General features: G+C 35.1%; 1 protein-coding gene across 3 annotated transcripts in view; it reads right to left on the reverse strand.

The window, feature by feature from the left end:
* Window positions 1-11179: 11179 nt before the first annotated feature.
* Window positions 11180-26288, reverse strand: part of E(bx) (nucleosome-remodeling factor subunit NURF301 E(bx)) — a 75490-nt gene continuing 60381 nt past the window's right edge. For all 3 annotated transcript variants that reach the window (XR_012412713.1, XR_012412714.1, XM_073984676.1), the window contains 5 exons: window positions 12501-12676; window positions 12295-12429; window positions 11868-12231; window positions 11728-11812; window positions 11180-11665 (listed from right to left, as the gene is read on the reverse strand). Coding sequence is in view for 1 of the 3 variants with exons in the window: in XM_073984676.1 (XP_073840777.1) it covers window positions 11460-11665; window positions 11728-11812; window positions 11868-12231; window positions 12295-12429; window positions 12501-12676 (966 nt within the window). In the remaining 2 variants the exon portion in view is untranslated. The remainder of the gene's footprint in view (window positions 11666-11727; window positions 11813-11867; window positions 12232-12294; window positions 12430-12500; window positions 12677-26288) is intronic.

The raw sequence follows: 26288 nt of genomic DNA on the forward strand, positions 1-26288 counted from the left end.
TTTTAAGATGCCGTCTGTTTCTTAAAAATATTTAAAAAGTAAAAAATGCAAACAAAAACGCGGTTTTAATTTTTCCCTTAAAACGTATTTAAGAGTAATTTTGCCCATCTATGCTCTTAACAAACTCAAACATCAATTAAAGAGAACACTTGTTTCGCTCCTTTCTTTGCAACTTCACGTAAAAAAGTAACGGTTATTAACTTAGTTGTTTGTTTCCGTTTTGTTACAAATTGATCAAATGAATAACAAATTCTTATCAGTTTGCAATAGAAGTTGAATGAAAATGTAACTCCAAGAAGTTTTTAAAAATGTCAAATAAACGTAAGAAGAACACCTTGTCATTAGAAACAAAAGCGAAAATTTTAAAATGGCTTAATGATGGCGAGAGTTTAAATAGTTTAGCTAGAAGTTTTAATGTGACAAAATCTTCCATTAGCCACATTAAGTAAAAAAAAGAAGAAATTATGAGTGGTTTTGGTAGCACCTACCAAGAAGCAAAGAAAAAGTCGCTACACAATGCAGAACATGAAGAAATGGAACGTCGTCTATATGCTTGGTTTTTAAATCAGCGAGAAAAGAAAAATACCGTAACTGGGCCGATATTGAAGACAAAAGCTAAGTCAATTTTTAAAGAATTGTACCCCGATAAAGATGAAAAATGTTTCACTGCAAGTGATGGATGGTTCGCAAAATTTAAAAAACGACACGGAATACGATTTTTAAAAATTAGTGGGGAAGTGTTGTCAGCTGATACTAGCGAGTGCATTCCATTTCTTCGCAGATTTCGAGCTAAAGTTGCAGAAATGGACTTAAGAGTCGCAAATATATAATGCAGACGAAACCGGGTTATTTTTCCGTTGCCTTCCTGATAAAACATTTGTAGCAGCAGGCGAAAAAACTGCTCAAGGACTTAAAATTCAAAAAGAACGTGTTTCAATTTTGCTTTGCTCAAATTCTGATGGCTCACATAAACTAAAGCCACTAGTTATCGGAAAAGCAAAAAAGCCAAGATGTTTTAAGGATTTCAAGAACAACCCACTTCATTCCACGAAATCTGGATTGCTCAGAAGTAATTGAAGACAATTTAAATCTTTTAAATCAAGTTGCAAACAACCCAATAAGCGTAGATGAAGTTGAAAAATGGAATGAAGATGCATTTGTCGAAGGAAGTGATGAAGAAAATAGTGACGGAGAGTTATCAGAAAGTAGTGATGTTGTCGACGAAACACCCATAGTATCAGATTTAAAGGCTTTAGAAGGTGTGAATACTGCCATACAATGGCTCAAAAATAATGATGAATTGTCTAGTAAGCATATGAGCAATCTTTTAGATTTTCGCAATGATATTGTTATGCACAGTGCAAGAAAGTCAAAAAAAAAAACAAACTACTATTACTTCATTTATGTTAAGAAAAACTTAAAAAAAAATTAAACAGATCTAAAAATCTATGTATGTATTGTATGAATTAAAAATTTTTTGGACGAAAACAAAACGTCCAGAAATTAGAACCATTCACAAATTAGAACGGTCCAAAAACACTAGGGGGCCTAATTTCTGAGATTCCACTGTACCAAAAATTATTGACTACGACAACGCCTACGACTACGTCTACGACACTTGAACGCCTACGACAACGCCAACCGTAATAAGGGTGATTATACCTCCACAATCAATCCTCAGCCCACACTCATCCAAACACAATATCCCATTACACATCCCAACACAATAACCCATGCATGCGACATTGGAAAGCAAGTATTTAAATTAGAAGGCAGCATATCGATAGCTATAGCTTCATCAGGTATATAAGATGTAAATTATAAGAAGGTGGAAGGACGACACAGTTGGCCCTTTTTGGCGTAATGTTAAAATTACATATCGACACAAACAAATCTGAAGATTTTTTATTTATAATCACTTGCAGATCTCGACTAATTAGTAGTCTTGGGCAATCTCGTTCATTGAGCGGATCGATCTTTTTCATTCCGTTCACCAAAAAGATCCGGGTCGGTTACTTCGTTCGTTGGCTCTTTTTCGTTCAACAATACATTTGACTGTATTCACCCTTATTACGGTTGGCGTTGTCGTAGGCGTTCAAGTGTCGTAGACGTAGTCGTAGGCGTTGTCGTAGTCAATAATTTTTGGTATTATGTAAAATTTTCGACTACGTCTGTTTTGTAATAGATTGCAAAAATACAGGGTGTTGAAGATTATTAACATTTTCGACTATTACACGCCACCCTGTTATAAAAAAGAAAAAAAAAATAGAGTCAGTTAAAATAAAAAAACAATTATTTACTAATAAACCATAAAAATGTTAAGTGTGGGTTATTTTATATCCGACGATGAGGATGAATATACTCCAAACGATTTAAAAGTAAGACGAAAACAGTTACGACAATAATCAAACATATTTTCCATGACTGATACTCAGTTGCTGTTGCTGAAATCCATTTCTGTGAGGGGTATTTGTGACTAGTGGGCATAGATCCTGGTTCACTTGGACCTGTTGCTCATTTCCATGAGTGATACCTATGCTTACAGGGGTTATTGTGCGGGGATCCTGATTCACTACGACCTGCGGCTCTTTTGCATGAGGCCTGCTTACGCTTTGGGGAGTAACTGTGCAGGGATCGTGGTTTTCTAAATCTTCATGGATTATACATGCTTCAAACAGTTCTTCCTCAGTGGTTGTTTCTCGAAGCGTTGAAGGCTGCTGGATTCCAATTGACTGATTGCCCGCGTTTACAATTGTATCCAATTGTAACAAGCTGGATGCTGCTTCTTCCGTGTCTGTTAGTATGTACTGTTTGAAGGATCCTCCACCTGTAGCACGACATTCCGCCTTATTGTGAACTAACTTCTTCCTTAACTTGAATTTGTAGTCAGCCCAGACTTTCATCCAACCCTCACCTGTTCGTACTGGCGGTCCTAAAATGTTGAGTTTCGTACTAATTTTATTCCACTCTTCTTTCACGCTAATTTTTTTATTCCATTGCTGTAACCTCTGGCCAAATTTGGATTGTTCTGCAAAATCTGGACCATTGTGTCAAACTGCTTTTTTGTGGTGACTTTTGTTCTAAAACATGTGCAATATTATAAAATTTATACGAATATATAATCTTTTTGTTATATAGACACATACCTTTTGTTTAAATCCATTTTATTTGTTCGTTTTTATTAACGTTTTAAGAAATTTGTCTGTTGTCGTCAACAAAATCTCTAACGACTAATTTCACAGCGTTTCTCGTAATAAAACGCCTCTCGTGGTAGCAAAATTGTAAAAGAATGCCATACAGAGTTGTAATATCTCGTATACGACATACATAATACCAATTAGTCGTTGCGAAAATGTCGTGTATGTACACGTCTACTCAGTTCGGCAATCAGACTAACGAATGACGCCATTTATTGATTTAACTCTTATCGTCTAACAATGTGGTTATCGATTACATACCAAATATACGATTACTCGATATCATTCTAATAATTATCGATATGTGTTTTACTTATAATAGGTGTGTTCTTAGTTATCTTACTACAGCTCGGGCAACCTGACGGTTGTGACCGCCCCGGTCACACGGGGTAAATTTGAAATGGAATAGTGTACTTAAACTAATGGACTAGATACTTATTCTACTTAACCTAAAAACTATGTACAATCGACTACTACTTTATACACTAAGGGTCGGAGCAACCCTGAGTCCCGTTATCCGGATCATTCATCTTCCATAAACGCATGTTACATGCTTCTATCACTCCCTCATAAGGGATCTGAGTGATTTGGCAATTCTCTATGTCACCGACGACATACCTGTCGTTTGGTAACACCTTACGCACGGTGTATGGCCCTTTAAATTTTGGAATTAATTTCTTGTTAACCCCCACGGTGGTGTCCACATTTTTGATTACCACGAAATCACCTTCCTTAAACGAACTCACGGTAAGCCCTTTCTCCTCACACCTCCTCTCATTATATTCTTGGGACCTCGCAATCGCGGCTGCCGCTTTGTCTCTAATCATTTCGATACCCTCCCCCGGGTCCAAAAAGTTCTCCTCTAAGTATTCTGACAGTTTATCTACTATCTCTCCTCTCTGGTTAACTCCAAACAAGACTCTACTAGGGGTATCACCAATAGATCTATTTACAGTGTTGTTAAGTGCAAACTCTATTTTGCTGAGTTGCTTCACCCAATCGGCGTGTGCTACAGGTTCGCTGAGTTTTGCTAGCATTCCTACCAAAGTCCTATTTACCCGCTCAACCTGTCCATTTGCCTGGGGCGAATGTACTGCTACTTTCACATGATCTATATTCTTCTCTTCTAAAAAGTCAGCGAACTCTTTTGATGTGAAACAACTCCCTCTGTCTGTTATACACCTAACCGGCCTGCTGTAATAGTCAAAATATTTAAGAAGTGCTGCCTTTACTTCCTTGGTGCTCGTCGTTAAAACCGGATAAAGTCGAACAAATTTTGTGAAAGCATCGATTATAACTAGAATGTGCTTTCTCTTCGACTGCAATGACGGTAATGGGCCCAAATGATCCAAGTGAACAGTGTGAAAAGGTCTGGGTTCCTTTGGTATACTGTGTAAGGCCCTCGCATTCGGTTTGTGGGGGGCTGAATACATGATACACTTAATACAATTCTTTTTCTGTTCCTCTATTTTTTGTTTCATTTCCGGGAACCAATAGTGATCTTTTAATTTCAAGTAACATTTGTCAACCCCTAAATGGCCTAACTTTCCATGCATTTCCCGTATCACCTCCATTTCCATGCTTTTGGGTACGAAGAGACGCAAATCGCCATTAATCTTCCTATACACAACACCATTTACCATATCATATCCATTCACGGTTCCCTTCTCGAGTTTCGACTTTAGCTCACTTATTTCCTTATCCCTAGCCTGGGCCGCACACAATTGGAAATCTATATCCTCTATCTCAATTGTTGCTATTACTTTGTCCTTATTTTCCTGTTCGATTCTAGACAGGGCGTCGACGTGAGCCATTTTTTCCCCCGGCCTATGCACAATTGTGTAATTATAATTCTCTAGTTCAAGAGCCCACCGTGCAATGCGGCTATTGATGTTTCGCTTTCCCAAAGTCATAGCCAACGAGTTGCAGTCCGTCATTATTTTGAATTTAATCCCTTCTAAATACGCCCTAAATCTTCTCAGGGAATAAATTATCGCTAGCGTTTCCAGTTCGAAGCTATGATATCTTGTCTCTGCGTCCGTTGTTCTCTTTGAGAAGTATGCTACAGGGTGGAACACGCCGTCATCCTGTTTTTGCAACAATATTGATCCAAATCCTATTGCACTTGCATCGCAGTGCAGTTCTGTTTCCCTATTTGGGTTATAAATAGCTAGGATTGGACTCGAGGTTAATCTTTGCTTCAACGTTTCAAACGCTTCCCTACGCTCATCCGTAATTTCATATTTGACCCCTTCTTTTGTTAGTTCGTATAGTGGTTTGGCTATTAGGGAAAATCCCTTTACGAACTTCCGAAAATATGAGCATAACCCAAGAAAAGCCTGCATTTCCTTAATGTTTTTCGGCATCGGGTACCCCCCGATTGCTTCCACATGTCCGTCTGATGGTTCGATTCCTTTTCGCGATACCTTATACCCAAGGTATTCAATTTCATTATATGCGAACTTGCATTTTTGCATTTTTATTTGGAGTCCATACACAGCTAAACGGTCCAGTACTTTCCCTACTAATCGAGTATGTTCCTCCAATGTCTTTGACGCTATCACTATGTCGTCCATATACACGACCATTTCACCCCGCTTCAGGAAATCTTGAAAAATTCCGGCAATGAATCGTTGAAATATCGCCGGTCCATTTTTCAAGCCAAATGGCAACCTTAGGAACTCATATTGGCCATTTGGTACCACAAACGATGTATATTTCACCGATTCCTCTTCTAACCTAACATGGTAGAAGCCCGACCTGAGGTCCATTATGGTAAACCACGCCTTCCCCTCAAGGTACTCCAAGCAGTCTTCTATTAGTGGGAGGGGGTAATTATCCCGTACTATGATTTTATTCAAGGCCCTATAGTCCACGCACATCCTCACCTCACCACTTTTTTTCTTGGTTAGTACTATGGGCGAAGCGTAAGGGGAATTGCTTGGTCGTATGATTCCCTTTTCCTGCAAGTCTGCTATAATTTTCCCCACTTCCTGTTTTTCCGCGAAAGACAATCTTCTAGGCGAACAGTAGGTCGCGTTTCCTGAGGTTACTAATATCGAAGCTTTGAAATCTGATGTTTTCGGTTCATCTTCTAGTTTCCCAAAATAATTCTCTTGGATTAACTTACGTAGTCTACTTTTTTCCATTTCATTTAGTTTCGGGTTAATATCCCAGTTTTCTTCAACGTCTTCCAGTTCCGCGTTGCCTACTGTTTCCGACCCCTGTATCTCTTTTATTTCTTCTATTGTGCATGGCTTATTTTCCCATACAATCTCGTTATCTGTTGTTTTTATTTCATTGCTGACTGTTTCCCCAGCATCCGATTCCCCATTTTCTTTTATATTTTTACCATGTTTTAACGCCCCTACCAGAGTAGACCCTTCCTGTTGTATGCTGTTTACCCCAGCTACCTCCCTTTTATTATTCCCAAAAAGAACATCACTTCCATTTGGTTTCACTTTTTCATTTATTTTAAGCGGCCCTGGATTTAATTCAGGTTGAGGGTCCGCCTTTAAAAACAAATTGATACACTTTTTCCCGAATTTGTCGCAAAATTCAATTGGGTTCGGGTTCCCATTTTTAAAACATAAAACTATATTAAATTTATTTAGAAAGTCACGCCCGAGCACCAAGGTACACGGGGCACTATCTGGTAAAACAATAAAATTCATTTTTCTTTTGACACCGCCAAATTCTAAAAATGCTTGAAGATGTCCGCATATTTTTAGTTTTCTCCCATCCAGCCCCTTATATTTGGAAACTCTTTTCCTCTTCATCTTGATTTGTGGGGACACCGACCGAATCACGGATTGGTTAACGAAACTACATGGGCTACCCGTGTCGAGTAAGGAAGAAATAAAATGATCATTAGACCCGGTTCTACTGGGACTCAAGGCTACTCTTACCTGTATGTTCCAATCTACTTCATTCTCGTCTGGGATCGCCGCTACCGTCCGTAGTGGGCAATTAATCTTCATGTGTCCCTTTTTTCCACAAATGAAACACGCTATCGGCCGCTGTCCCTCTGTACAGTTTGTTGAATAATGCCCGTATTTCGAGCATCTGAAACACCGGACTGCTGGTGGTGCCTGCTTCACCGCATCACTTTTCGGCTGGTATTGTTTTCGGTCCGCCACCATTTTCTCATATTTTGGTATCAGCTCTTTAAATTCTGCTACCGTGGCCACTTTGAAAAATATTGAGGCTGCCACTGATTTATCCATCATACCGTCTACTATGTATTCCACCACTTCCTTCTGCGAGAGGGGGGTGTCAGCCGCTAGCTCTTGCATCTCTAGGGCATACCGATGTAGACTCTCCTTCTGCTTGTCCCACTTTCTTGCATCCAGTTTTCGTAGGGCCTCCTTGGCCCCGACTACTCTGCCAAATTCATTCACCAGTTCTCTCTTCAAGCCTTCCCAGGAATTTGATTTTGTGCTGCGTAAAAACAGGGCTGCACTGCCTCTTAACATGCGTCGTGCATAAATGAACTGTTCTGTTTTGGAGCACTTTATTACGTTGGTTATGTTATCAAATTCCTGTATCCACTTTGTTATTATTAGCTGGTCGTCCCCCGAAAATTTTGGCAACGCACCTTCTACATCAGAAAATGTGGCAACGCTCTTTCTTGTTTCTAATTTTTCTTCCAACTCAATAATTTCCTTCTTTAGTTTTAAGATTTTTATTTGCCTTTCTAGCTCTTGCACTATTTTCTCTTGTTCGTCTGCATGCCCTGGTTTGCTTGTTATTTCGTCTCGTTTGTTTGCATGCCCTTCTTTGTCTGTTACCATCTCAACTGTTTGTCTGTTTGCATGCCCTTCTTTGCTTGCCATTTCTTTTGTTGTTGTTGGTGTTTTTGGCGACGCTGTGCTTACCGGCAGTTGAAGTGGTGTGTGTACACGAATATCTTCTTGTTGCTGTGCCGTTGTCTCAGCTGCGCTGCTTGTCTTCTGCTGTATTTCAACGTTTTCCACTTGCTGCTGTGGTGGTGGTAGCGAAGATGACGCTCCGGCTGAAGTATTTGCCCCTACCACCTCTTTTAATAATTCTCGCAGCTGGGCCACTGTGGCCGTGTTGGGAAAGTCTATTCCAGCCAGCTTTAACTGGGCGACCAAATTTTCGCGCACCATTCCTTTTCTTTTTTGATTTGCTGTTTAATTTTTTCACAGCGATCACTTAATTTCTGTTAGTTGCTCAGTTTTTTCCACAACGTTCACTTTTCGTTGTTGTATTTCCTTAGTTTTTTAGTTTTTTCACAACGTTCACTTTTTGTTGCTGTATTTAGTTTTTCCACAACGTTCACGTTTTGTTGTTGTATCTCCTCAGTTTTCCTGATATTTTTAGCTTAAAAGAATTCACTGTTCGCTGGTTGATCCGAATTTCACAATATGTGGCGTGGTTGAATTTTTTTAATTTCACAACGTACGCGTGCGTTCGGTCACACCTGATCTGTACACGTCTACTCAGTTCGGCAATCAGACTAACGAATGACGCCATTTATTGATTTAACTCTTATCGTCTAACAATGTGGTTATCGATTACATACCAAATATACGATTACTCGATATCATTCTAATAATTATCGATATGTGTTTTACTTATAATAGGTGTGTTCTTAGTTATCTTACTACATGTACGACATACATAATACCAATTAGACGTTACGACACGTCAATTTGCAATTTTGGATACGACTACGCCAACCGTAATAAGGCTGATTATTTTGAAGTCGTTCGTTCTCTGCTGCATATGACTCCCTCGTTCTTTTGAAAATGTTCGTTCACGAATGACACAACTGTTTCTTGCTTGTTTGTGTGCTAATGGGGGTGGTTTTGTTTCTGAACGTAGTGGTGGTGGTTTTGATATGAAAGAACCAGATGAACGAATGATGCAATAGAAAGATATGACCGAGATGTGCTACTGAATGAGGTGAGTTACTGAGCGAGAGTAGCTCTCTGAATCATTGTTTGTTTTGTGTGGAAATTTGTGCTGTTTCCGCTAACGCAGCGTTTTTTTAGAGTTTGAACGTTTTCAGACGATAAGGTTTGACTGCTCAAAAACGTGGTTTCCGTTTTGACTCTCATTCGTAATTTTCACATCTAGTGTTGCGTTTTTGAAGTCATTTTATACAAGCGTACTTTTTGAACAAAAAGAAGTACGGTTTTACATAAATGTACCAAAAAGGTTTATGTGTGTATTGTATTTCAAAATTAAAAAAGTAATTCTTGTGAATCCCATAAAATTGGGTAAAATGTATGCGTTGTTAAAATTGATGCCTCATGCGCGCATGCCATGTAAAAAATAATGTAATAATTCTTAAGGGCTGTTTACACCATCTATCAATGTCATATGAGCTGTCATTTCTTTCACCCATTCGACATTCTCTATGTTTGTCAAAATTGACGTCATCCATACAACTTTCAATTTGTGCGTTCATACCTACAAGTGTTATTTTCGTATGACATAACCTATAAATATAAAAACACCTGTTTTTGTCATTGTTTACATTTATTGTTGAGTTACAAATTTGCGCAAATTTTTAATTTTGGTTGAAGGAAAATGAATATCTAGCTTGTTTGTTGTGGTAGAATAGGTTTTGGGGTTATAGAGGCATTCATGTTTTGCCACAAAGCAATAATTTCCAACACTGCTCCTTTCGACCAATCGATCTGAAAATAACAGTATAAACACCCTTTATTTACTTTTCTAAATACTTAAATATACATAACTTTCCATTTTCTTTTTTAAAAGATTTTGTTTTTCTATTTTTTTGAGAATGCCAGAAAACAGCTGTTAAATTTATGTTTACATACGAGAATGCCGTAGCAAATAGAGCGCTCCCTAAATGAAAAATTTACATATGAGTTGCCAAATCATTTTGATAGATGAAAATTTTCATAGTGGTCACACAAATGGTCTGTTCCAGTACTGCAAGAATCTACTAATTTTTACTATTTTTTTCGATAACATAAAGGAAAAAATGTTATCGTAGTAAAAATAGTAGCTTCTTGCAGGTTCTGGAACAGAGCATATGTGTACAACATTCGCAGGTAGAAAATTTGACATCTCATACGACATTGATAGATGGTGTAAACAACCCTTTAGTCCCAATTTACATTAGGCGAGTTTACTTGCGGCAATTGTCAGTTTGTCCCAATTTACATTAGGCGAGTTTACTTGCGGCAATTGTCAGTTTGTAGGTGAGAGAGGGTGCTGAGAGGCAAAGGGTTACCATGTGCCTCACATCTCTCTCCTACAAAATGACAATTGCCGCAAGTAAACTCGCCCAATGTAAATTGGGACTTTGTAGGTGAGAGAGGGTGCTGAGAGGCAAAGGGTTACCATATGCCTCACCTCTCTCTCCTACAAAATGACAATTGCCGCAAGTAAACTCGCCCAATGTAAATTGGGACTTTCCACCTGAAGGTAAGATGATACCTGCGTTACCAGCGTAAATTTTTCAAGAAAGATTTTTATGAAATAGGGAAATACCTTTGTTATTAACAGGTACATAGAAGTCATGTTTTGAAGAACACCTTTATTTGTAAAAAATATGATGAAACAGGTAGATAATATCTTACATGGTACTTTATGTACGTTTTCGTTCACTTACTTCCACATTTTGTTTCAACACTGACACAATTTACGAATGAGAACCAAAACGGACAACGCATTTTTGAGCAGGCAAACCTTATCGTGTGAAAACGTTCTTTGACTGCAAAACCAATGCTGCTAATTTTGTAAGCAGCAATGACTCGTCCATCGGGGATCGAAATGAACGATATAAAAGAATGAGCTGGATACGGATCCGTTCATTCTTTTCACGGAATAGTTCCTTTGAGCCGGTTCGTTCATGAACGACGCAACTCTACTAATTAGCGATGCAATAAAAATGCAATCGCTGACTTAAGGTAAAATAAAATTGCTTCAAGGGCCAGCAACGCGGACCGGGTCGACTAGTTATTTAAATATATTAAACATTTATTTTTATGTTTATCTTAAAATAGATTTTTTATTATAAGAAATGCATATTTACAAACCATACAATAATGGTTATCTTCAACTTAATATGTCTGTACAAAATTTTCCTTAAATCTAATTAGTAATAATGTTCCTAAAATATAATCAAACGTATGTAAGTTGCTAACATTGGCAACTGTAAATATACTATTTCATTTGTTGTATTTTATAAATATTTTACATATTACTTAAATTAGTAACTTTATAGAGCGAAATAAAACTATATACGTTAAGCGATATTTAGGGCTGATGACTAACTACACTTTCACGAAAATTTTTTATCTTTTGCACAAAATACGATTCCAAAGTTTCGGCGCACTTATAAAATGACGATTCCTTAGGATTGTAGTAGCGGCAGTTATCGAATATTTTTGTCATATCCCCAATAAATTCCGATAGTTTATTGTACGCGCATTTGTTTAGTTTCTCTTCAATCTGTTTTAAATCTATAATGGAAATTTAAACTAAATTTATTTTGTTGAGGAAATAATAAGGTCGTGTTACTAACCCATGGGTTCCTTGATTACTTTATAGTAGTCAGGTGCTTCCTTTGGATCAACCGGTTCCATAAATGGCCAAGCACTTTTATGAGCCTATACAAATTTCGAAATTAAATTTGTATTCCCAATGCAATGTGTAGAATCTTACCTGAATATTTTTAATTAATTTGCAGAGTTCAACAGTTTCTTCTTCGGTGAGGTTTTTCATGTTCGCCATATTAACTGAATTATTTTTTTGGCATGCTGGACAGACATATTCATCAATGAATTCGGCCTCGCTTTGAACTATACCGACACAACGCCCGTGGAACCAGTCCTGGCATTTATCACAACAAATGTAAAACTGAGACTCATCATATGGTTGTCTGCACAGACAGTAAAGTTCTTGTGTATCCCTAGCCTTTTTACAATCATCACATATGAATTCTGATAATCTTTTAGAATCCTCCTCAGTAATGCTGACACATTCACCATGAAACCAATTGCTACATATATCACAACCTACATAAAATCTGAAATCATGCAAATTATTAATTATTCTACATAAATAAACGTAACTAAAAAATATTTCTTACTTTGTATCATCATATGGTGTGCGACAAATGCAATAAAGTTTTTCCTTTTTCCTACCCAATTTTTTTGCTTTTGCATGAGAATTTTGAATGTTTGCATTAGTTCCGACAGACTTTGTAGAGCTGTGCCTTTCTTGTCTATAATAACAAATAAAATTACAAATATGTATAAAAAACTATATATTTAATATCGACGACAATGTGCTTACTTCTTTTTGTCTATATAAGAGACACTATTAACCAACTCGTTGTCACCGTCGTATTTACTGCTAACAACTTTCTTGGTCATTTCATCTTTGATTTCACATTGTAAATTGCGTTCAAGTAATGAACGTTTCTTTAAGATGTTACTTTTGAGAGTGTCTTTATGGCGTTCCAAAGTATCCTGAAAATAAACCAAATCATAAATGAAAGGACAAGCTTAGGACAATTACCGTGAAACTAAAAAACTTATAGTTACACAAAATTAATATAGATGGTATTCATATTGGTATTTATAACCTGTTTATATTATAGCTTTTTGCCGGGTTAATCTACACTAGAGTGATTTCATTGAAAGAATTTTATGAAATTATGCGATCTTTGATCGATTTCCATTGTCCTGTGATCCACACTGGAGTAATTTCATTGATATTTTGATATGAAATCTAATCTAAAAACGTCCAATCTCTCTATTTCTACCCTTCGAATGCCCTTTCTTCTATACATTAGATCAACATATGAGTAATGTCTCACATATCCTGTTGTAGTAATGTGTTATGACAAATTAACAGAAGAAACAATTACATGTCTGTGACTTTAACTTATAACTTTATGACTTTAGCTTTATAAATAACTTGTATTTATATATGAATTTGTATACACTATTTATATTACTATATTTTGGAGTAGGAACTCTTCTTATGAATATTGTAAAACTTTTTGGCCTTAAGGCTTACTTTACAAAATGTTTCAATGAATTAATAAAAAAAAATTAAAAGAAAATGTAAAATAAATCGGACAGCTTGCTTCATACGAATATTGCAGCATAACAAAATTGACGAACACAAGAAACCGTGTACATTAAAAAAATCATGTCAAAATTTCAGTGAAATTACTCTAGTGGGGCCCGGGACATACTAATGTAATTTTATGAAATTATTTCATTGAAATCGCTCTAGTGTGGACCGGGACTAATGGAATTGACATTTGAAACCCAGTGGGTTTATTAAATCCGGTTATAGGTCATTTAGATATGACTTTATTAGCCGGATTTAGTGCGTTATCAGGTTTTATTTGCTAAATCCGGTCAAAATCTACCAGATTTCCCATACAAAAATAAATCCTCGTATTGGGTCCGACATAAATCCTCGTATACAACTCTGTTTTTTTTTTTGCAACACGTTGCTAGAAAATACAAAAAGTTGCAATCTGGCACAAGAAAGAAGATAGATGCATCGCTGAATTGCCATTACAAAAATTATTTATGAAACCAAAATTTGTAAACGATGCGAAAAAATAAATTTGATTTGATATACAAAGATGATTTTAATCAACCAAGACAAATATTTGCGATGTTTAAACGATAAAATAATTCTTTATTTGCTCATTAGTTAGCATTAGTAGCAGAATGTGCTAACATTTTCAATATTAAACAATAAATTTGTAATTTGCCGTATGTTTTTTGAGACGAGTTCAATTTACAACAACTTCTTCTGCAATTTAAAATTCGATCGGATGGGCTGATGCATCTACCTTGGTAATTGTGTTATGAACAAAAATCAGCTGATTCAAATTTAAATCCATCAAAAGGTATATCTAAATGCAATGAGATTTGTACTGGATTTATTAAATCCAGTTAAGGATTTATGGCTAGTCTAAATGAGAAATGGGATTAGAGAAAATGTTGTAGCAGTGAAGATTCTCTACAAGATTGTCCTCTATTTTATTTTCGTAGGTTTTACCATTTTTTAGAGATGGGAAATGGGTAAATACCCGTAAAAATGGGTAAATACGCGGAAATTTACCCAAAATGTGGGTAGAAACTATATAACATGCAATGCTCAATTTAGAGGAGAAAACACGGTGGATTAGCAAATTTTAGCTTCAATAAAAATAAAATTATTTATTTCGCATATGAAAACAGCTTAAATAAGACCTATTTTGGTGCATATTTTGATAAACATTTTAGAGCGTTTAGAACGTTTGGTTGAACTGGGCCTTGCAGGAAAACAGCATTGATGGACCACGTCTCATGGTATCCCATATATCAAGTGACTATATCCTCGATTTTCGTTGATTATCTTGAGATCCTCTCTTGAAAAATTGTACTTTTTGCAGCCTTTAGCCCACATCAGACGTTAACAATAGATGTGAAACATACAAAATATTGAAACCGCGAATTTAAACCGATTAATTCTAATGGACCGATTAATTTGATGGCACACTACCATTCACAATGTTTAGCACCATCATAGTATTCAACATAATGTGTATACTTTTTAATGTAGGCAATCGAATTAATGTTAACCTGCTAGTGTAGGAAGGCAACAAAGGAAGAAATTTTGAAGATGACTCCCAGGCTGTGTTGTTTCTGTATTTTTCGGTAGATTTGTAAACGCTAAGCAAACTAAAGGGCATTTCTGAGATTTGAGAAAGACACATTGCTTCTTTAGCTATTTTGCCAGCGAAGTCATTTCCCAGGATTGAAGAATGTAAAGGTATCCACAAAATAAGAATATTATATAAGAATATTATATATATTAGTTTTGTAGCATATCGTTGAAGATGCAGCCTTGTTTTTGATAAGGGATTTGGCTACTCCAAGATTGTCGATACATATTAAACTTTTTGATTCGTTTTTTGGCGTATGTAATGGCCGCCTTAACAGCTGTGAATATTCCTGTATGATTCGGTAGCCTAGTTGTTGTTGTTGTAGCAGCATACAAACCTACGTAGAAGCATAGGTTCCAATGGCGTAGATCGAAGAAGACCCGTTGCTGTCCGAAAACATTTGTTAATGGAAGAATTCAACTTCGAATTGAGTTCTGAGGAGAAACATAAATAGTTATGCAGTGACAATGGGACCAAAGAACTAGGGATCTGTAAATGTCTACTGATGTATCAATATGAGGACCTTTTGTTTTAGAACATATTAATCGTAGAAGATTGAAGCAGAAGACTTTTGTGATTATTCCACAACATGGTTTGGAAAAAAATTAACCCTAAGATTCTCATTTGATGTTTTAATTCAACTGTGTTCTGTTCAATGTTGATAGTAGAACAATGGCATCTTTTTTTGCGGCATACGTGCAGAATTTCGCTTCTGCTGGTGGGAATTACAGCTCCTACCTGTCTTGCCCAATTTTGGGCCAAAAAGTTAAAATTGATTAGACTGTTTTCCACTAATTGTGGGTCACCGGATGAAATAGTTAAAATATAGCGAAATAAAACACTTTTCAACGGTTGCAAAATACCCCTCAGTAATGTTGGTGACATTTCCTGAGTATTTCTGCCACGTAAAACTTCTCTACATCTCCTTATCATTGAGCTAATATGAATCGGGGTGCACTCATTGATATGAGAGAAGTCTCCCTTGTCCCTTATGGGATGTTTGTGGAACAATTATTCAGCCCAATCATGAATATTCTTGCGGAATACAACTCTCGCGGAATAGATTTTTCTCGAGAGAACATTCCTCCTATCATGAATAATGTGAGAAAAATAATCATTGAATTTGGCAGCACTGAAGGGTCTTTTTCATACCTTGTGTTCTCTAATTGTTGTGAAAACAGAGCGAAATTTTTAAGCGTTTGTGTTTTTAAAAAACAATTTTAATCAAATAAATTACACTTTTATACATCAAAGACATTCAGAAGATGTTACTAATTATGAAAAACATCAGATGTGATTGGAAATTTCTAAGAAGACAGTGCAATTGACTCCATTGTGCTATGGAACTGCCAATATCATGAATGTGTTAGAAACGAGTGTTTTTAATTAAATAATGGCAAAAATTAAAAAATACGAATTCTGAAATAAAATTAATTGAAAATATGCTTTTATCCAGTGTTTTTCAATAATTGCTGTGCAACAATTTTGTATGTCCAAAATTCTCTCATCCCATCGTTGATCGGTACAACAAAAAGTAGAGAGTGACTGAGTTTGCAAAGTGATGTTATTTTGTAAAATTTGTTCAATTTTTAATAAATTTCCAACCACAAGTAAAAGATTTTAGTATAAAATCCCAACAAAAGTCTTTATTTTGCATGTTTTGTACAAAGTTTGTGGGAAATACCAAGACTTTTTGTAAACTCCCTTCAGTTTTGCAAGGGTGATTTTTTGGAGGAAAACACATGTTTGAGAGGGTTCATGATACCTAATTTTTCTCCATCTGAATTTTATTCCTTGCCGATTTTTTGTTTGTGATAGCAAAGAAGGAAAAAAAGAGAAATTCCGCACGGAATTTTCATTCATGATTGGGCTGATTATAATGTCCTGTGCACCTAAATTTTGCAGTTCCGTCAAAAAGTAGAGAGTGACTGAGTTTGCAAAGTGATGTTATTTTGTAAAATTTGTTAAATTTTTAATAAATTTCCAACCACAAGTAAAAGATTTTAGTATAAAATCCCAACAAAAGTCTTTATTTTGCATGTTTTGTACAAAGTTTGTGGGAAATACTAAGACTTTTTGTAAACTCCCTTCAGTTTTGCAAGGGAGATTTTTTGGAGGAAAACACATGTTTGAGAGGGTTCATGATACCTACTTTTTCTCCATCTGAATTTTTTCCTTGCCGATTTTTTGTTTGTGATAGCAAAGAAGGGAAAAGAGAGAAATTCCGCACGGAATTTTCATTCATGATTGGGCTGATTATAATGTCCTGTGCACCTAAATTTTGCAGTTCCGTCAAAAAGCAAGTGTAAACTACACGATCGAACGCTTTTTCTAAATATTCTGAGATTACAAGACTAAGCTTCCTGTAGTGTAAGTTTTGTAATAAAACCGATTCCAATTTGTGACACAAGGTGTGAACACCATGATGTGGAAGAAAAGCATGCTGAAGTGTAGACAAACGACTCTTTGCGAATTCTAGCAAACGACGTGATAATTAAAGACTTTGGAAAGTATAGGTAGTAAAGATATAGGCCCGTATCCCTCCAAGGAACATGGTTTTTTATTTTGTTTCGGTATCGGACAGAGAATGGCTATTTTCCAGTCGGGTGGAACAATTCCATAAGCAATGATATTGTTATACAATTTACAGATTCGTTTCTTTATTAAATATGGAGCATTAGGTAACATTGAGTATGTCAAATTGTCTAAAGAATGCGTTGACCACTTTAGCGTTTTGAGGGTCTCATCGAGTTCGTGGATATTAATAGAGCTTGTAAGGTAATAGTTGTTACTATTTACCAGGTTCGAATTGGAAATGGAAAAATAATGTTTCGAGGAACAGAGCTTAAGGATTCCCAAAAGGATGCGAATAAATCGGCTATGGCTTTAGGGTCCGATATTATTTTATTGTTCACATAAAAGGTTGAGATATTTTTTCTTATTTTTTAAATTTGCAACACAATTTTTCCTTTATGCCTGTGCGCAAAATTTGTATTTGGTGTATTTTTGGAGCTAAGAGTACATATTTATCATTCTCTATAGTCGATAATGCGGTTCCAAGCTATCCCTGGCTGCCAAATATATTGTACTATTTTACTTCTGTCTAATTCTTAAATTTTAAGTTGTTGAATGTTTGGATTTTGTAGTAAGTTAATATAAGTTTTTGGCCATATTGGCTTTTTTATATTACAAAGGAAGAAATAAATGAAATGAAAATAAGAATTAAAATAAATACCCTAACCTAAGCATTTCTGTTAAAAATGATTTAATATTAATAGCCTTTATTTTTATCATGAAAATATATTTCTTTGTTCAAAAGCTACAGTTTTGCAAGGAAGACATTTCACGGTATATTCTTGTTAACCAAGGTTGGCTCTAGTTATCCTCCTTTAGGCCCAATCATATCGCTGACCTATCCAATACAACACCGAACCCCAACCAAATTGGACATTGTTGATTGAATTTTATGGTGCCGTAGCATAACTCCCAGCGGACATAATCCCAAAACGACCCCCTCCCTTGCGGACATAAGTCCCAATGGGAGTTTTTAAAATTTAATTGATTTTTATTGAAATACAATTTTTATTTCAAATGTATGGTAGTTCATTTTGTTTATCGATTGAATTATCGTGATCACGTTTCGAGCTATGTTGAGGAGTTTTTGGGTGCCCCCTTCCAATCATTTGTAAATGCTCGAGTTATTACATGTTTTTACAAAATTATAAGAAATGGAATTCCGGAAATGCTTTGTGCAAAAAAATCTCTTTCTTTCGATCAATGCGTAACCCCCAAATCACGTTTCCGTTTTGGGTCGCTGATTTATGATCGTTCATTTGTTGTTCGAGTAGCTAGGTTGTGGAATAGTCTTCCGATTAGCCTGCGTAATTTTGCTAATTCGCCTCATACTTTCAAGCAACGTTATCTATTGTATCTTCGTCATCCACATTCATTTGAATAGTAACATTTTGATTGTCACAGTAGAGGGTATAGTTGTCAGTGTTGCTATGGGTATAACTTTTTAATTTATTTGATTTTTATTGGCTGGGGAGCCAAAACATTCATAGGTTTTTGATTTTTCTTTATACTTTGAATTTGCTATATAGATGTTTGTTAAATTATTTAAATTACACTGTACAACACACAAAAAATTACAAGATAATTCGGCCAGATTATGAAAGAGGACCGAAAAAAGAAGACACGTGTATCACGTCGGAAAGTAACCTAAATAGGCGTGGCAAGTTCCGCCCATTTGTCCAAGTTTTGAAATATTCGACATCAGATTCCTTGGAATCCTTGCATTTAGTTATGAAGTGTCTTTGGCAATATTACTTACAACAATGCGGGGTATCTTTTTATGAAAAAATTAACCCTCATGCGAGTCAATAAAGGGGTCTTTTTGATCCATGTTATCAAAAACGTTTAAAAAGTCCTTTAAAATGAGATCGTATCAGATCAAAATATTCTACAAAATTATTTGTCATAAAATTTTACTATAGGTCCCCGAATACACCAAAACTCTAAATCGTACCTAAACGCCAGGAATCTGCCAAAAGTAAAATCACGTTTTAGGGTTAATGTTGTACTTTATCTGAGTTTATTAAGTTTTGTCCCACAAAACTTCATTCTAGATAGAAGACGTCAAAGACAAAAATATTCTCCATAAAATTGCAATATAAGTCGCCGAATAAATGAAATATATGTTTACAATATATATCAAGAAAATATATACATCAATGTTGCCAACAAAACACCCAAATATTTTTTGAATAAATTAAGTTTTGTTCTTTTTTCGGGTTGATGCATGAAAGTAACATGAAATTTAGTTTTAGACGAAAGTTGTTAAAAGAAGAAATATTCTACACAAAATTTCACTATAAGTCCCAGAACAAACTATATATCTAAGTAAAATACTTTGTTAAGAAAATGACGTTACAAAATTAGATATTATAGGTAGAAATTATTTGTTAAACTTTTAGACTCTTAATTAAAATTTATTCCATACTGAGTCAAAATCTCCAAATATACTTCACTTTTTGGGGATTGTGCCAAAATAAGAAATATTCCAAATCAAATTTCATTATGAGTCTCTGAACAAAAGAAATTTGTAGCTATACTATTTAACATCTCCCGAAGCTTTCGCTTTTATATATGATTTTGGACCATATTCTACCGTTTTTATTCATATTTTCGTTATCTGCGGTCACAAAATATATTTTATTTTTTCATAATAAATTCTTTCAGAAGATTATGTGTGCTCGATCCCAACTGTTTTTGAAATATCTATGGTGAATATGGTAATATTCAAAAAAGTTTTACAATCGTTGAAGTTGAGGTTCACCATTTAATAAGTCGCGAACTGTTAATATATTTTATGAAATATGAATATATTTATATTAATTGAAGTGTTTTAGCCACGATCTCATAATATGCACCATAACAAATAATTTTCGTGGAAGCTGCGTTGGTGGTAATATAAAAAAAATGGGAAAAATGTGTTGAAGTAAACAAGTTTTTTGTGTTCTTTCTTGATTTCTGGCCAAACCACGCAAAACTCAAACCTGTGCTCAAAGAGAGAACTAAAGAATACCCCTTGGGCAACATGGTTCTAGTGTATGACTTTTCGATATATACACGGCATCCACCTAAAATCGATGCTGACATTTTGAAGTTTTGATTTCAGTGTTTTTCGAATTTTTCTTATAATTAGAGGGTGCAACTAGATAATAATCGAAACTAGTTTATAGGATTGTAGAACTCGTGATTCCACGTCGCTCGATGTATATCTCATGAGTGTGCTCCGTACAGCTTCCTAGTAATAGGAGTCCAAAGGCGAAAATTTGGTGCGTAAATTTTCTGAAAAAAACTATTTTTTGGCTTTAAAATTTACAACTGTCGTACAGGTACCCCTGAACCCCGCGTGATTTTAGTTTTTTTACGTGCCGGATCTAATAAGCCCTTCTGCGTTCGAATCCATCCACTAAAACGCCGGATATAGATACCTTGAAAGTAGGAAAATCTGCAAAAATATATTTTGACAATTCCGCGAATTGAACCGAATGAATAAATGTAATCTTTTCTACGCGATTATTATATTTGCCAAAAAGGTGTGTCACAAATTACAAAGACTCGGGAGTAATATCCCTATTTATCCCAAAATAGAATGTGGTGGCACATCCGCAGTTCTTGACGAATCTGTCTAAAATAATTTATATTGACGTATTTTTAATAGGCGGCCATTGAAATCGGATGCACCTTATAATCATATGCACATCGCGTAATTTTTGCCCACTTGAAGGTCTTTTGAATAGTAAGTTGCAACTGATGGCACACTTTGACCGCTGAATAAAACATGGGAAAATCCATGCATATTGATAGACATGGACTCCCTGTATCCGAAAAGCACATGCACCTCAACTGATTTAAAAGGATTCGCGAATTACACGCATTTTAATTTTTGTGTTTTTTCTTTGGTTGTAATGTCATTATTACGCTCTACTACTTATTTCTATTGCTTATCGCAAAAAGTAAATATACTTTCACGATGACAAATTATTTGCCTTGTAATAGTTTTAGCAAAATACTTCTGGTTTTGTATGGAAAATTAGCGAAATAGTAGAATAACTCCCAAAAATATTTCTCCAATTTGTCGCATTAAACCAAAATATATATTTTTGAAATAAATTTCAACAATAAGTTTTCGTCTTTTGTTGTTGCTGTAATATGCATGCAATGAACCCAATCTTTATAATTTTGGTCTCACATTTGTCTATGCGTTGTCTAGATTCTGTACGTATTTTTAATTTATTTTTTAGAGATTTTTATGGACTCTGAATTAGAATAAATAAAATTTACACCAAGATTTCTTCAATATTTTTTTATTTTCCGCGAAAATAAAAATAAATTTTGCAAATATTTTAGCATCTACGGATAGATATCAAATTCTGTTAACGATTTATGTATACATTTTTTTATTACAACCCAAAAGGAATTTTTAAATATTTTTTCTTTATAAGGAAACAAAACCCCCTATAACTTTTGGGTGCAGCATCCAATTTTGTGAACGCGAACATATTTGAAACCACAATTTTTTTCTTAACGTAAGTACCAAAAATCGGGATGTGCTCGCAAAAAAAATTAATTTTTTTTCAATGGTATTGAAAAGGAAATTTGAAATTTACCATATACCTATATAGGGAAAATATTGACAACCCAGATCGGACTTTGAAAAATTACGTATTTAATTCAGTCAATTTTATCAGAGCAAAAGTAGCTGTCATCATTATAGTATTTAGGACCATGCCAAAATCATGGATGTTAGGACTCGTATGTCAGATATATATTCACTGGATAATAGCCGTAGACTATCCCCGAATTTTCACATACAGTATCAGGAACCTACGACTTATCCTGATGACTTAATTTTAGTTTATAGTACTAAAATACGTAATTTTACAAAGTCCGATCTGGGTTGTCAATATTTTCCCTATATATATTCACCATAGATATTTCAAAAACAGTTGGGATGGAGCACACATAATCTTCTGAAAGAATTTATTATGAAAAAACATCAATAAAATATATTTTGTGACCGCAGATAACGAAAATGTGAATAAAAACGGTAGAATATGGTCCTAAATCATATATAAAAAGCGAAAGCATCGGGAGATGTTAAATAGTATAGCTACAAATTTCTTTTGTTCAGAGACTCATAATGAAATTTGATTTGGAATATTTCTTCTTTTGGCACAATCCCCAAAAAGTGAAGTATATTAGGAGATTTTGACTCAGTATGGAATAAATTTTAATTAAGAGTCTAACCCCCATTATTATAAGTCTTCTTTTGTTATAGTTTGGGTTTACCGAACAGATTTATAGCATTCCGGTTAACTTAAAGTTAAAAGTGATGATGGAATTTCAGGGAGAAGCTCCTCCTTGAAATTCAATCATGAGGGTTTTTTTCATAAAAAGATACCCCGCATTGTTGTCAGTAATATTGCCAAAGACACTTTATACCTAAAATGCAAGGATTCCAAGGAATCTGATGTCGAATATTTCAAAACCTGTAGAAATGGGCGGAACTTGCTACGCCCATTTAGGTTACTTCTCGACGTAAACTTTCAAAACGCCGATACACGTGTCTTCTTTTTTTCGGTCCTCTTTCATAATCTGTGCGGGGTTTATTGTAATTTTAAAAAAAGTTCAAGTTTGTTGTACAGTGTTATACGGAATAGTGAATGATTTTATTATGTGGTCATGTGTATAAGCTAGTGTTGGACAATCTCGTTCATTGAGCTGATCGATCTTTTTCATTCCGTTCACCAAAAAGATCCGGGTCGTTTACTTCGTTCGTTGGCTCTTTTTCGTTCAACAATACATTTGACTGTATTATTTTCTTTTGAAGTCGTTCGTTCTCTGCTGCATACGACTCCGTCGTTCTTTTCACCGAATCGTTCTTTTGAAAATGTTCGTTCACGAATGACACAACTGTTGTGTTACTTGCTTGTTTGTGTGCTAATGGGGTGGTTTTGTTTCTGAACGCAGTCGTGGTGGTTTTGATATGAAAGAACCAGATGAACGAATGATGCAAAAGAAAGATATGACCGAGATGTGCTACTGAATGAGGTGAGTTACTGAGCGAGAGTAGCTCTCTGAATCATTGTTTGTTTTGTGTGGAAATGTGTGCTGTTTGCGCTAACGCAGCGTTTGTTTAGAGTTTGACTGCAAAACCAATGCTGCTAATTTTGTAAGCAGCAATGACTCGTCCGTGGATCTAAATGAACGATATAAAAGAATGAGCTGGATACGGATCCGTTCGTTCTTTTCACGGAATCGTTCCTTTGAGCCGGTTCGTTCATGAACGACGCAACTCTAGTATAAGCTTAATTATTGTATTAATGGTAATGCTACCTTGGGTCTATTTGACTTATTTGCATTACAATGTATGAATAATAAATAAATAAAATTAAAAATTAACTTTAAGTTCATATTTTGAAAAAAAAAATCGCGCGATTTTTTACAAAAATATTTTAAGAATTTAAGAAGATAAAAAGTTGTTGTAAAAATATTCAAATACTTTCTGAAAAGCGAAAGCACCGCAAGCTTAAGTATTTTTGAAAAACTTCGCCCGATTTTCTTAACAAATATTTTTACAATTTAAGAAATACCGTACTATGGTAAAACTTCTCCGAACAGCTTACGTAATTTCGGGTATAATTTCGTTTTTAAATAATTTTATGAAATCTGGAGGATTTTGTGGATACTTCGGCATTGGTTGGCACTTAGGCCTTCTTAAATGTATAACTCTCCGCTTACATTCTAACTTCTAATCTAAAATTTATAAAAAGTTGTATAACTATAAATTTAAAAATTAAGAAAAGAAATAATTTTGAAATTAAAAAAATAAAAAAAAAAAACGTTGGGAGTTATGTCCGCGATTTTTTTGTGTGATAAGTCCGCTTTGCTTCACGGACATAACTCCCATTGAATTTTGGGAGTTATGTCCGCAAAACGCAGCGGGTATAACGCCCAAAATCATTTTGGGAGTTATGTCCATGGATGTTATGTCCGTCCGGGCACCGAATTTTATATATGGGATACTATTTTATTATAAAAATGCAAAATCCGTTATAACATAACACACTGCATTGTGACGACTGTGGCTCTATTATTTCGCACACCAGTGTATATTAAATGAATGAAAAATCGAACAAAATTTCCAAAAAAAATCTAATTTCTCTTAAGCAGTACTTATTTTTCTGCGCGCAGGGCTGTTTTAATTACGGGTTAGATAAAAAATACAAAACATTGCATTAAAGCAAATATAATTGATACGAGGGTCACATGAAAACCGAAAAATATATGCGAAGTAGGCAAAAAATATGCAAAAAATGTGTCAAATATGCAAAAAATATGCTAAATATGCAAAAATTTTTGTTGACGAAAATCATCAATTAAATTTGGAAAATCATCAAAAGGTGTTCTAAATTAAGTTTATTGCCGTTTAACGTCGATTTCTTAGCAGATTATTGTGTTATTGAGACTCTCCAGATATTCCGCCACAGCAATAGATGTGGACTAATAAGACTTATATATAGATATAAACAAAATTAGTTTTCACAAGGTGAGAAAATTTCACATTTATAATCCAATTCGCATAAAAATTGGAGAAGATAATTTGTTTGCCCTAGTCGGTGTCCGAATTATGGATTCGTCGGCATTAACGAATAGTAAGGAAAATACATTAGCGGTATTCACTCATGTTAAGTGGCATTGTAGATCTTGTACATCTTGTTAATATTGTAGATCTACAAGTGTTTACAATACCACAACAACAAAATACATGGAAGTTTAATTTACCATAGTTCCATTTAGGGATATACATGGAATCACTTTCTGAGTCGATTTACGAATGTCCGTCTGTCTGGCCGTCTGTCCATTTATTTTTGTAAACAAAGTACAGGTCGCATTGATTGTCCGATTCGCATGAAAATTGGGGAAGATAGTTTTTTTTGGCCAAAGGACGAACGCTATTTATTTTGGTAAAAATCGGTTCAGATTTGGATATAGCCCCCATATATATCTTCTCCCGATTTAAGGCATTTGGTGCACGAAACACGCTATATATGTCAGATTTCAATGAAATTTGGAATATGCGACGGAATTTAGTCTAGAAATAAGTGTGCCAAATTATATAGAAATCGGTTTAGATTTGGATATAGCCCCCATATATTTTTTTTCGCCCGATTTAAGGCATTTGGTGCACGAAACACACTATATATGTGCGAATTCAATGAAATTAGGAATATGCGACGGAATTTAGTCTAGAAATAAGTGTGCCAAATTATATAGAAATCGGTTCAGATTTGTATTTTCCCCCGATTTAAGGCATTTGGTGCACGAAACACTCTATATATGTCCGATTTCAATTAAATTTGGAATGTGCGACTGTATTTAACCTAGAAATAAGTGTGCCAAATTAGATAGAAATCGGTTCAAATTTGGATATAGCTCCCATATATATTCTCTGCCGATTTTAGGTATTTGATGCACGAAACGCGCTATATATGTACGATATCAATAAAATTTGGAATGTTTACCGGGATTTGACCTAGGAATAACTGTGCTAAATTATATAGAAACCGGATCAGATTTGGATATAGCTCTCATATATATTCTCGGCCGATTTAAGGTATTTGATGCACGAAACGCGCTATATATGTCCGATTTTGATGAAATTTGGAGTATGTGACGAATTTGGTCTACAAATAAATGTGAAAAATTATTATATCGAAATCTGTTCTGATTTGGATTTAGCTCCCATATATATTTTACATATTTACAGTGGTGTAGAGTATTATATAGTCGACCCCTCCCGACTTTGATCCTTGCCTTACTGGTTTTCTATA

This window comes from Musca autumnalis, unplaced genomic scaffold, assembly GCF_047663935.1.
Source record: "Musca autumnalis isolate F117 unplaced genomic scaffold, ASM4766393v1 scaffold_4, whole genome shotgun sequence".
Taxonomy (NCBI): Eukaryota; Metazoa; Arthropoda; class Insecta; order Diptera; family Muscidae; genus Musca; species Musca autumnalis.